At 36.2% G+C, this 13,644-nt stretch overlaps 1 protein-coding gene across 12 annotated transcripts in view; it reads left to right on the forward strand.

The window, feature by feature from the left end:
• Positions 1–13,644, forward strand: part of ptprt (protein tyrosine phosphatase receptor type T) — a 280,622-nt gene that overhangs the window by 242,852 nt on the left and 24,126 nt on the right. For 9 of the 12 annotated variants that reach the window (XM_016457210.1, XM_016457213.1, XM_016457215.1 and 6 more), the window contains 6 exons: positions 1,583–1,668; positions 3,118–3,154; positions 4,284–4,381; positions 5,159–5,275; positions 7,910–8,064; positions 11,671–11,806. In XM_016457210.1, the coding sequence (XP_016312696.1) occupies positions 1,583–1,668; positions 3,118–3,154; positions 4,284–4,381; positions 5,159–5,275; positions 7,910–8,064; positions 11,671–11,806 (629 nt within the window). The remainder of the gene's footprint in view (positions 1–1,582; positions 1,669–3,117; positions 3,155–4,283; positions 4,382–5,158; positions 5,276–7,909; positions 8,065–11,670; positions 11,807–13,644) is intronic. The other 3 variants (XM_016457211.1, XM_016457221.1, XM_016457222.1) reach the window with 1 other exon arrangement.

The raw sequence follows: 13,644 nt of genomic DNA on the forward strand, positions 1-13,644 counted from the left end.
ATAGCACACCTATCCTCATTTAACTGCATGACGTGAGGAATCACTGAGTCATGCCTGTGGTGCAAACGGTGCAGAATTAAGATCCCTACTCATCATCATGTCACTGTAACACCTCTCATACGTGTCTAAACATGTGATCATCCAGACATCGGGATATTTTTGCAGGCTGACTCAGAACTACTGTACCCATGCATCACGGCGCTCGTCTGCAGTCTGGTCATTCTCTCCCAATTAGAGCTTTGTGTCTGGCCCCTCACTGTGGAGAAGAACCCTGCCGAGCGCTTGCTGTTATGACAACTGACTCAGTGGTATCTAATTAGCCCCGTCTCTTTCTCTCGCTCTCTTTCCACATCCCTCCATTTCCCTCTTTTCTGCTTCCCTCGCGCAAGTTCCCTTTCGGGGGGGCAGAGAGGTCAGCCGACAGACCAAAGCGCCGGCGAGAGACAGCTGAGATGTTTGTGAGGTGAGCGAGAGAGAAGGAGCAAATAAAAAGTCTGAAGTTAAAAAAATATAAGTTGGCGAATTTTGAGCAGACAGAATAAGAAACGCAGCAGGTTTGGACAGGAAGGAGGGGCTGTCTGAGAGTAAACAACCTTCACGACCCGCTTACAGCTCCAGATACGGACCTGCGTCTCCTCGGAAACGAAAAAAAAACGGAATGACTGAGAGAAATCAGGAGGGATTCCGCGGAGCTGCCTGCCATCAGAGAACATCCGCTGGCTTGGAGTCGACATGCCTCAACGGCGCATTTGCATTCTCCATGTGATCAAAGCAGAACGCCATATGGGTTTGCGGAGCTAGTGTCAGACCTTTCCTTTACCCCTCCTCTCTTTCCGTTTCCACCCTCTTCCCCTTTTCCAGAAGTGTCGTCGTAATTGCCAAGACATGCAGCTTCACCTTTCAAGGGTGGAAAGACGCAGTGCCTGAGCTAAACATTAGCAGGTCCAGTGTTTATAGCGAAGACAAGATGAAGATTGGCGGTGCTGGAGTAATTGCATCACTGGTCAACTGTACATCCACTTCATTGGATGGGAAAATGGTCTGATTCTTATTGTCAATTCCCCAGAGTGCAATACTGAACTTGGGGCACCCAAGACTTGAGTTGCTTAGAAACAGGAACTTTTTTGAAAATTGTTCCCCATCACTATAAATGTTTTTTAAAAATACCGTAATTGTCTTCCTTATGCAGGAAGTTACGCTAAGGTTGCAGGTCTTTTCAAAAAGCACATTTCATCAGTACCATTGGTAAATCACACTAAATGTGTTGTCTTTTATTAAAGGAGATTGCTGGCATAGTTCTCATACTCATTAGATGCTGGTTTTCGTTTTTGAACTCAAATGTGCCTGAAGTACTTGACCCTGGTGAAAAAAAATAAAAATAAATCTGCAAATTAGTAGAAATGCATGTAGAGTTTGACCGTTTTTTTCTGTATGAAAGTGATTGTTTCACACACATTACTCCTGCTTGGGTAAATGACATTGTGCAGTACAGTACAGTTGTGTTTCCTGGGCAGCTCATGCATGTGTATCTCCCCTTTAAAGTGTATGTGTAACTTTAGACCGGCTCTTCTGTGAATATTTGACCCCACAGACGATCACACTCGTGTCCGGCTGCAACTGCTGGAGGGAGACCCCCACTCTGACTACATAAACGCCAACTACATAGATGTGAGTATGACTCGTTATATGTTTATATTTATGTCACGTTAATATGATATTTATTAATCATTATTATAATATATATATATATATATATATATATATAAATTCATTTTCATCGTTCTTTATCAGTTTATTCAAATTATTATTCAAATTCATTATTCAAATGATAATTCATTACTTTTATTTAGCAAGGACGCATTAAATTAATCAAGTGACAGTAAATAAATTTGTAATGTTACAAAAACTTCTGCTTCAAATAAATGCTGTTCTTTTGAACTTTTTATTCAGCAAAAAAAAAAGCCGTTTCCACTAAATTAATGAGTACAAAATACTTTCAACATTGATAATAATAAAAAAAAATATTTCTTGAGCAGAAAATCAGTATATTAGAATGATTTCTGAAGGATCATGTGACACTGAAGACTGGAGTAATGATTTGAAAATTTATCTTTGCATCACAGGAATAAATTACAGTTTAAAATATTCTAATAGAAAACAGTTATTATTAAAGTATAATAATATTTCACAATTTTACAGTTTGTATCACATTTTTTATCAAATAAATGTAGTCTTAATGAGCACAAGTGACTTCTTTTAAAAGACATAAAAAAATATTACCGACCCTACATTTTTGAACTGTAGCATATATTCATATATATTCAGATTTCAATATTTTCCTTATTTCTAGCTAAACTAAACATACAACAAGCTTTGCATATACTGATAAAGAAGTAGGTTTGAACATAGCATTTATGACCTTTAAAGTCTTGTGTATTTTGTAACCAACTTAAAATGTCAGAACAAATTCACTCTTTGCTGTCAAAGAAGGGCTTAATAGATTAATGCAACATTTATGTGCTACACTCCCGAGAGCCTCGCTTACAACGAATGAAGGATACAAGGGATTTCTGCTCTTAAAGCGCTCTTCTGAGTTTCTGCAAATTACTCGAGCAAATGCTCCATGTCCACAGCAAGCGACAGCTCGATTGAAAGTGCTTCCCTGACTGCTCCAAATCCACTAACTTGATCTAAACACCATAATGACACAGTTGATATGATTGTGATCATTGCAAAATGGCAAGTAAACACATGTGGATATGCTTCAGCGCGAGGCGTCTCGCCCCGAGGCAGCTATAATCAGGCTACCCAATCTCATTCCCGATAATAAAACAATTACCAGCTCCGTCGTACCACAGACCTGGTCGTAAACTGCAGCGACGCTTTAAAGCCTGACATGAGCAAGGCTACATTGGTCGCCAATTTGTTTCACAGTGGTTAAAATGCTAATGAACCCAAGGAGTCAGAAAGGTGAAATTACAATGTCTCATTGAGTGCTGAATTAGATTCAAGCAAAGTTTACTTTAAGCAAGTTCATTGTTGCATGCGGTTTGTGCAGGTATAAAAATTAGTTTCATTTGAATAATTTTCATCTTCCTTTTTCATTCTGTTTCCCAGGGCTACCACAGACCAAGGCACTACATAGCCACACAAGGTAATTAACAAAACACATAATAAAGGCACAGCATTGGCAAAACCAAGACAAGTCTTCTGACATGAACACAATCTACAGATCTGTCGCTATATCCAATATAAAAAGTATGATTAATGAGAATATCTAAACTTAATGTTGGCTTTTGAATGCTAATTAAAAGTAGCGACAGTACCAGTGTACAGTAGATTGTCTGGTTTCCAGTATGCATCTGTGTGATATGCTGAGTCACAGTGCATGCAGCTTTATGGCCTAGCGAATTCATTTTGCACTTCATAGGCTTCTGATTTATAAATGAGGTTGTTGGGTTTATTTTTTTAGCTTTATTGGTTGTATTTAGTGTAAAATGTTTGTAAATTAAGTTGAATGTCACCCTAATTGAGATCCAATTTGTTTTTATGCAAAGTAAGCATTGCTAAATATCAGCATAGCTCTGCTAGAAATGATTCAGTTTGTTTTTAATATTCACACACGGTTTACTCTTTACAAGAACCAACTCACACCATAAAGTGAACCGTTTAAAGGATTAGTTCACCCAAAAAGAACATTAGCTGAAAATGTACTCACCCATAGGCCATTCAAGATGTAGATGAGTTTGTTTCTTCATCAGAACAGTATAATCTCCAATTACTTGTGGAGTATTGTGATGTTTTATCAGCTGTTTGGACTCTCATTCTGACGGCACCCATTCACTGCAGAGGATCCATTGATGAGCAAGTAATGCTAAATTTCTCCAAATCTGTTCCGATGAAGAAACAAACTCTAAACTCCAAAATCTACATCTTGGATGACCTGTCATTTTTTTAAATTGAATAAAAATATTAAACAAAAAGAAATATATTGCAATAATATTATTTAAAAAATAGCAATTAATAAAAATTTATTGTAAAATTACAATACTAAGTACTTTAGATTAGTTAACCTGCATTGGTTAACCGTCTTCACAAGAAAGACCGACCTATGATATTTGCTTGCATACTAGCATGCACTAATGTGGACATTGATGCTGGTCTGCAATGCGCTTTCCCTCAGGGACTGTCTGTGAATCCATAAGGAAACGTTGCATCTTATTTCTGGTTGTTTTGTGAGTATTGCATGATCTTCTAAATGTGTCCCTCCTCCTCTCCTGTAGGCCCCATGCAGGAAACCGTGAGGGATTTCTGGAGGATGATTTGGCAAGAGAATTCTGCCAGTATCGTCATGGTAACCAACCTGGTGGAAGTGGGCAGGGTAGGGTTCTTGTAATTATCTCTTTCCTTAATAAATATCACAAGATTAAGAATGTTATTTACAAAGCGCTCCTCCAATTGCTACACATTTAATTACGGTCTCGTGGTTAAACTGAGTGTATATATAAATCTGTGAGGTGGGTGCTCATGCAATGATTTTGGAAGTAACATCTAGCAAGAAATCCATGCAAACGTGCAATATGTTTCTGTATCTCAAGGAATAGAGCATAGCAAGCAACATCAAGGTCGTGGGTTCCATTCCCGTACACATCTTGGATGCACCTACAACATAAATGTTCTTTATTGGCATCAATGGTTCCATGAAAAACCTTTAACATCCATGGACCCTTTCCATTCCACAAAAGGTTCTTTATAATAGAAAAAGGTTCTTTATATACAAGGGAAACTTTAAGCGAGTGAGTCAAGCATTTTGGAGGACATCCTAAAATCGAGCACAATTAGGTGCACAAGTCCTTCAAAACATCCCCAACGAGAGCCGTTTGATGTCACGTTGAGTGTAATTGAGCTGTGTTCAATGATTGGCTCCAGTGAACTCGGACCACAGGGGTCGTTCATTCAGAGATAACATCCTGTCTGACAGGTGGCCAATTACACCTCTCTGTTTTCAAAATGTCATCAGGGTCTTGTTTAATAATACTGTTTCTGCAAATGCCAAATTGACTTAGACCTTGCTGTAAAATAGAGTAATACCCAGACAAATTAAGATGCAGGTGTTGTGTAATAATGTGTACGTGTGGATTCCTGTGTGTCCATTAAGGTGAAATGCGTCCGGTATTGGCCTGATGAGACCGAGGTGTACGGAGACATCAAAGTGACGCTGATTGAAACGGAACCTCTTGCAGAATACGTGATCAGGACTTTTACTGTTCAGAAGGTAAAAACCCATCCTCCATCTACAAGTTTCTCAGTGGTTTCACTTTCATTGCTCAGGTTTCCTCAGTTTCCTCATATCAGTTTACATACAAATGGTTCTAAAATGGAATAAAAAAAAAAAAATTCCATACATGTAATGTACCTATATTTAATTTAATATTTAATATACAATTATTAGTATTTATAGAAAAGGAAAAATAGAGTGTGTGTGTGTGTGTGTGTGTGTATACTGAAATAGTAAAATAACAATCGAAAAATGCTATTTTGTTTCTCAAGTACATTAAAAACATTTCTTTTCAGCACTCTCTGCATGCATCTCTTCATCTAGTCTCATGTTCATCCATACCATATGAACCATCAGCTTGTGTTTAAGCCCATAATGCATCTCTCACTCAATCAATCAGTTTTATTGTTCTTATCATACAGGAACAGCTTGACGTCAGAGCTGCATAAATAAATAAAAAAACATAACCACAATGTTCTAACAAAAAAACTTTACGAGATCTTAACATAAGCCAACAGACAATATTTTGCAATGAAAGCGAATTGCAGAGAAAGCTTTTAGGAGCGGGTAGAGTTTTGTTGTTGAGTGTTGTAATCCAAACAGAGCAGATGTAGGGAAGCTTTGATAGTGGGAGAAATTAGTGTTTGGGAGTCGTTTTTGAGGGGGAGAGCGCGGTCTGGAACAGCATGTCATCAGCAACTTTCTTAAATCACTCAATCCATCTGTCTCACGAGACTGCTGCCTTTCAAACGCTTCCTCGACTTTGAAAGAGAGTTGTTAGGGTACATCCTCCTCTCGGCGCATAGTTGTGCTTCATAATGAGTGGGAGCAGAAAATGACTAGATGTTTTCTGGTTCCTCTTAGACAGCAATGAGATCAAATGGATATCAAACAGGGACTTTTGCTTAAGTCTTCTGATTCTCAGATATTTCTCCAGAGAAAAGGCCCTCGAAATCTTGTCTTGTCAAGAGTTTGCTAAAATCTTAAATGAAAATACAGTATGTCTAATGAAAACATGTCTGGGTCACATGTCTAGTTGTTAAGTGATTTAATCAAGGATTTATGTGCATTTTTATATTTTATTTTTATAGATTATAAAAGTATATGTATATATAGAACCATTAAGGATTTTTTTTGTCATTTTTTGAAAAATAAGAAAATTTTCCCCAAAATTCTAATTTTCTTAAAAGTGAAATCTATCTATCTATCTGTCTGTCTGTCTGTCTGTCTGTCTGTCTGTCTATCTATTTGCATGTTCCTCTTAGAGAGATCTGTGACTCAACACAGTCACACATACTATAGTATTCTGGATTTCAAGAGTTTCATGGTCAAATGGTTTAATTACAGTCATTCAAGAAGATGATCAATTATGAAAGGTGATATTAATATTCAATTTATTATCTGAATTTTTTTCCAGCTTTTGTTAGCTCTCGTCATCTTTAGCAGCTCAGTTACACACACACACACACAAGCTGCATTAAACGGCTACACGGGTCCTCGCTTGGTGGTATCAGCACCTCCAGGCGCGGATTACGCCACTCTCAATCCCATATTATAATTAAAAGTTTATCAGAGCGTTAAGTGCTAGTAAGGAAGTAATGGGAAAATGTTTCTACTGTAACACAACATGGTGTGTGAAAAGCCTCAGCGCTCACACAGATCGAACCACATGTGTAGTTGTGCAGTGGTTCAAACCCTGACCATGAGGGCCTGACTGACATTTCATCGAGTTTTCTGCAGTAATTTTAGGGCAAATCAGAAATTTCTGAAAGTTACAGTTGAGGTCAAAAAGTTTTCACTCCCCGGCTCTTATTGCATGGTTTTTCCTTCTGGAGCATCAGTGAGCGTTTGAACCTTCTGTAATAGTTGCATATGAGTCCCTCAGTTGTCCTCAGTGTGAAAAGATGGATCTCAAAATCATATAGTCATTGTTGGAAAGGGTTCAAATACACAAAAATGCTGGAAAACCAAATAATTTGTGGGACCTGAAGGATTTTTCTGAAGAACAGCAGGCAGTTGAACTGTTCAGGACAAACAAGGGACTCATGAACAACTATCACTAAACAAAAAACACAGATCATTCAGGTAAGAACACAGTATTCAGAAAATTAAGAACGGGGTCATTTTTATAAATTCAACTATTACTTTTCTCTTGTGGATTATATGTAAACATTTTTTATGTGAAATATCTTATTCAGTTCAGTACTAAATAAACAATAGCATGCATTTTGTATGAGCTCTCTTATTTTGCAGATTCTGAAAGGGGGATGTAAACTTTTGACCTCAACTGTACAGTGGTGCCTTGGCATATTCCATGATAACATAATTATATGAGACCTCAACAATAAAGATCCTGCTGATGGATCAATAGTTCAGCAGTTCCTTTTTCTTTTCTTTTCTTTTTTCTTTTATTTTCTTGTCTTTTGTCATGTTATCCATAATGTTGTGCCCATTGTATCATGGTATTTACACTGTATACACTGCCAAAAAATACCACATGGTGTTGATTGTTATTGACATGCATTTATTGGGTCTGGTAATCCTAGCAATCTTCTGTCATAATCACCTACCTATTACCCTCAGATTATGACACCTGTTGATATTAAGCTCACCACATGCTCCTGTTTGCAGAAGGGTCACCATGAGATTCGGGAAATCCGGCAGTTCCATTTCACCAGCTGGCCCGATCACGGCGTTCCCTGCTATGCCACAGGCCTGCTGGGCTTCATCCGCCAGGTCAAGTTCCTCAATCCTCCAGACGCAGGACCCATCGTGGTACACTGCAGGTGTGCTCTTATCTAAACCTCTCTTGCATCTCTTCCTACAATCCCTTTCTCACTCTTTTAATACATACATTTATTGTAAGTCAAAGGTTCTGGTTTAAAGTTGGACTGATGATGTGATAATGAATCTACAATGAGAGGTCTATTGATTATTTAAATAAGACATAAGCTGTGTCCCAAATGACGCAATATACACTATGCACTCATACACTATCTACTTATGCACTATGTACTCAACCATGTATAGTATGAATTATATAAGGTTATATTGTCATTCATAATCGGAGTCTCATAGCCCCTCCCCCTTTGGTACGTAATTAAAGCTGCGACAATTGAGTGCATGAAGTGTCCAATGGGACGCGCCTATACTCTCTGAGGACTCTCAGTGGCTGCTATGAATCTACTGTAATATTTTTAAATGCTGGTGTAGGTTTGTTTACTGGTCCTCAGGCTGCTCTGTGTAATTTGTTAATATGGATGTCACTAGATAAAATAAATAATAATAACATTTAAATTAATATAAAAAATAATAATTTGAAAAAAATTTAGTTTTGAAACAAAACTAGCTAAGTAAGGCTATGCAGTTGCTAAAGTTTTCTGAGAGGTTGCTTACTGGCTAAAGTTCAAAGAGCCCAAGCATTATTGTTTTTATATTATAAACTAAAACTATTAAAAATAATATTTGGTAGTTGAAATAAAGCACAAAAAGAACAAAACTACATTACAAAACCTTGAAAACTGAAAATATAAAAATAAAAGCTAATTTAAAATATTCAAAACTAAATAAACTAAAAATGAAGCTAATAACACCGATAAACTAAAAACTTAAAATTAAAAAGAAAACTGGAAATATTCAAATAAAAGCTAATTTAAAATATTATAAACAAAAGGAAAAAAATACAAAATTACAAAAACAAAATTAAAATGAAAACTGAAAATATAAAAATAAAAGCTAATTTAAAATATAAACAAAAGCAAAACCACCAAATTAAAAAGAAAACTGAAAATATAAAAATAAAAGCTAATTTAAAATATTATAAACAAAAGCATAAAACAAAATGACAAAAACCCAGCATTAAAATGAAAACAGAAAATATAAAAATAAAAGCTAATTTAAAATATCATTAATAATAATATATGGTATTTGTGGTATATAATGAAATATATGTGGTATATAAAGAAATATATATAGAGCTTCCATGATGTTAAATTCTGCCATACAAACATTGCCCTTCAGAAGGTCTTGCTCCATCATTTACTGATAAACAAGAGCTATTTATTCCCATGCATCTTTAGAACCAGTTGAATCCATTTTAATGTGAAATTAGGTGAAAGCATTCATTTTGTTAAATGTGTTTAAACATTTATTTTATCTCAAATGTTTGACAGTCCAGATGATCGTTTGCTGGCAGCGTAACTAACTTCTCATGTAACAGTAAAAGAACTCAGGGAGATACAAGACAAGACGATTTTCACACATCCATGAGCACTCACACATTCTCACACAAACGTAGGACGCTTCGGCACATGGATAGACATTCACCCATGAATCTGTCCACAACATGCCCACGTGCTCACAGATGGATGCACGGATAGACAGACTCGCTCTCACAATTGTGGGGAGTAATTGGGGGCCGTGTGGGAAGAAGGTTTGAGAATGAAAGGTGACAGCAGGAGACTGTGAAGTGGCAGTGTAAATTTGCAGTCGGCCCTGCAATCCCAGAGACGAAGCAGAAACTTTCAGTGCAGATTAGCCCAAGTGTCAGGGGCTCCTGGTGCAGAGATTAAGATTTTGATTCAAGCAGTAGTTTTTCAGAACGTTCCAAACATTCTTTCTTACTTCCATGAAACACAAAAGGAGTTTTAGCAGAATGTCCTGGCTGCTCGCAACAAGTTTGATGTCAGTAATAGGATATGTAAGAAACAATAATGTTGGTCACTGTCATCAAACCTGTCACAACACAAACTGATGTACCATATTTAGCAGTACTGTACAGTAAAATGCATATGAAATTTGAGATCTGTGGTGGAAGGGAAGAATTCCAGTAAATTACATTTTGGACTGTTCCTAACACAAAATTATCATACGAATAATATGGGCTACTGTTATGGTTCATTTATGAAGATCTCTTGTCATTTTTGAGGTCTCGATAGTGTGTAATTTTTTTGCAGTTTGATTAAAAACAATGTTGCATATGTTAATCCTGTAAAGCTTGACATTAAATGATATATTTTCATTGTGTTTCCTTTTTTTAAAATGAAACCGGGAACCTTTAGACAAACGTAAAATGTAATGTAAATCAATGAGATCCTCAGTATAGCAGACTACTTACATAAAATGCATGTACTGTAATTATCTGTAGTTTTATGATCAAAGCTCTGTAGTTTATATTGTGGTAGACAAAAAAAAATTATAATTAAACGCACATTAATGATTGTTGCTTCAGTCTTGTGAATGTTCATCTTGAAATATTACTAACAATATTAAATGTAGTCAAAGAAAAAAGTGTATGACCTGAAGGGGGCATTTTAATGTCTTTTACTAAAAGGTCAATCAGACACCAGAAGGCATGTAGTAGATTGCGTACAACTGTTTTTCTGCAAAGTACTGATCATATTGAGAATTTAGATGCCTTAGAAATGTGCATATCAATTATTATCCAGTAGGCTTTTCTCTCTCCCTCTCCGTCCCTTGCTTTCTTTTTGTCAGTTGTTTACCACTCGCACCATTAATCACCGTGAGTGACGGCCAATCTGTGACACCGTGGTGGAGTTGCTCTGTATTAGTGTGTGTGTGTGTGAGTGTCGTTTTAGCCTGACTGATGGCACATCTTCTGTCCAAATGCTCTCTCACACACACATGCATCTTGGTCTGCCAGAGCCTTGTTTTCGTAACACCTAACATTTGGATCTTAGCAGAAATCTCAGTCTTATGAATGTGTTGTGTGTGGGGGTCCGGTTTTGGCCATGTTGTGAGGACAGAATGTCCCCAGAAACATAGTAAAAGCTTAAAATCATGACATGTACAGTGTGGGGATCTGGCAAAATATAATGTCTTAAATATACAGGGAAAAAAACAACAAAAAAAAACTATTTAAATTTCTGTAGGTTATGTTTATCGCTAGGGTTAGTAAATATTTTATTACATATAAATATATAAAAATGTATTTCTATTTAATGATAAATGAATATATAGAAGAAGTCTTCCATGCTCACCAAGGCTGCATTTATTTGATTTAAAAATATAGTAAAAACAGTGTGCTATATATATTAATATACAGTATATTTTCAGCAGCAAGTGTCACATGACCCTTCAGAAGTCTTTCTAATATGCTGATTTGCCGCACAAACAAACATTTTTTTTTATTGTTAGCAGTGTTGAAAACAGTTGTGCTTCTTAATATTTTTCTTTTAATAGGAATTTTAATTTTTAATAATAAAAATATTTTTTCTTTGAATAGGCAGTTTAAAAGAACAGTATCTGAAATATAATTTTGTAACATTATTAATGACACTTTAATTACAGTCTTACAGCAGAAATGGAGCTGGTAGAAGGTTATCACGAGGTCAAAAGCCTGACGCAAACCTGTTCTTCTGTATTTTCCGCAGTGCTGGTGCTGGAAGAACAGGCTGTTTCATTGCAGTGGACATTATGTTGGACATGGCAGAGAGTGAAGGTGTGGTGGACATCTTCAACTGCATCAGAGAGCTGCGCTCACAGAGAGTCAACATGGTCCAGACAGAGGTGAGCAAAACGACAAGAGTTTGTCAGTCGGGCAGCCAGATTATGCACAAGCTTATATACTCATTCATTCATTTACTAAATGATTAATTATTTCACACATTATTCTCTTACTTACCGTTCACTATTTTACTTGCTTCTCAATCACGCACTCAGAACCTCACTCACACTCACATAGCCTTTTACTAAGCTCTCTAGTCTGTGAAGATGATATTGAATCCATCTATTTTCAGCTTAAAACTTAGATAACCTTTCTCTTCCCTATATTAATCTCCACACTGTAACATCAAAACAGCCAGAACATGAAATTGCCTTGGCTCTGACAGGCGGATTCCCTACCCAGAATTTATTGGATGTTGGAATTCAAAGTCATGCCCCCTAGTGGTGGATGAAAATTTGTATTGCACTATGCATTAGTTATTTTTGTGTTTTGTTTTTTAATGCAACTAGGGATGTTCATTTTAACTGTTAACCGACCGTTAGAATTTTGACTGATTAATACAATCAGTTAAAGGGTTTAAAAAGTCTTTTTTTTTTCAGTAATTTATCAAAAATATTTAAAGGTTTGCTGCATGGTTAAAATACGCTACGCGTATAAAAAAAATGTTTTTAGAGAAAAAAAAAACATAAGTCGCATTTTATTATTTGCTGACGCGAAATGTTTACAAACATTATAATAAACACTGTAAACATAGCTAGGCTATTTTAGTTCCCCTCACTCCACAACAAAGCCTTTCAATTAACAGTATTTAGAAAAGAACAAGAATTAAAAATATAAGAAGCTATAGCAATATAAACGACAAGCCAAACTTATTAAATTAATTTAGGCTAAAACGAAACTGAACCCAACGTTGGGTCTCTCATTCGACACAAAATCAAATGTTTCCGTATTTGCGATATATTTGAATGGCAAATTATTATTTATTATATACTTCACTCGCATTCCAATATCCATGTAAAACAAAATGTTTTGCATAACATCACGGCGGTACGGTGATAACACTTAACGGCACAGATTTTACTACATATTTGAACTGAGCAGTGTGGTTGTTTTTCCATATGTTTTGACTGACTGTATTTTTTTATGATAATGAACAGGCTGCATTGTCAAGGTAGCAATTCTTAACTATGTGCGCTCATGCGGCGCCGGCGCAGTCACTTGAATTTTTTCCTTCTAACAGTGGAAGCAACTACCCTACTCCTTTTAGTCATAAAGATAATCGGAATTGTAAAAGGTTTGCCTTTAAACAGGCTGCATTGTCAAGGTAGCAATTCTTAACTGAGTGCGCGCATGCGGCGCCGGTGAAATTACTTGATTTTTTTCCTTCTAACAGTGAAAACAACTACTCCTTTTAGTCATAAAGATAATCAGAATTGTAAAAGATTTGCATTTATTTGTGTACATTCACAATAAAAACAAATCTTTGTGCTTTTGTAAAATAAGCCTAAAGAAAAATAGGATGCCGCTTTCTGCCGTCTGTTTCCTTTCGTGCAGCACAAAAATGAACCGAAGCTCTGCATACTAGGCAACTTGTCGCACATTTTTTCTTTCATTTTCTTAATTTATTATTTAAGTAAAGATATATTTCTCGTATAGGCCTATTTATTCGTTATCTATCTATCTATCTAGCCTAGCTTTATTATGTCTTTCTCCGCTCGCAGAAGCGCTGCAGGTGCGTGATGTGATATGATGACGACCATGTGAATCGTCATGTTCTGTTGTTTGCTGCTTTTTGCACATGTAAAATTAATCCCCGGGAAACAAATGTTAGTATTTTTAACAGGTCACAGACACTTATCCTTTCTAATTGAATTCAATTCTAATTTAAAATAATCTTGTC

This window comes from Sinocyclocheilus anshuiensis, unplaced genomic scaffold, assembly GCF_001515605.1.
Source record: "Sinocyclocheilus anshuiensis isolate Anshui unplaced genomic scaffold, SAMN03320099.WGS_v1.1 scaffold447, whole genome shotgun sequence".
Taxonomy (NCBI): Eukaryota; Metazoa; Chordata; class Actinopteri; order Cypriniformes; family Cyprinidae; genus Sinocyclocheilus; species Sinocyclocheilus anshuiensis.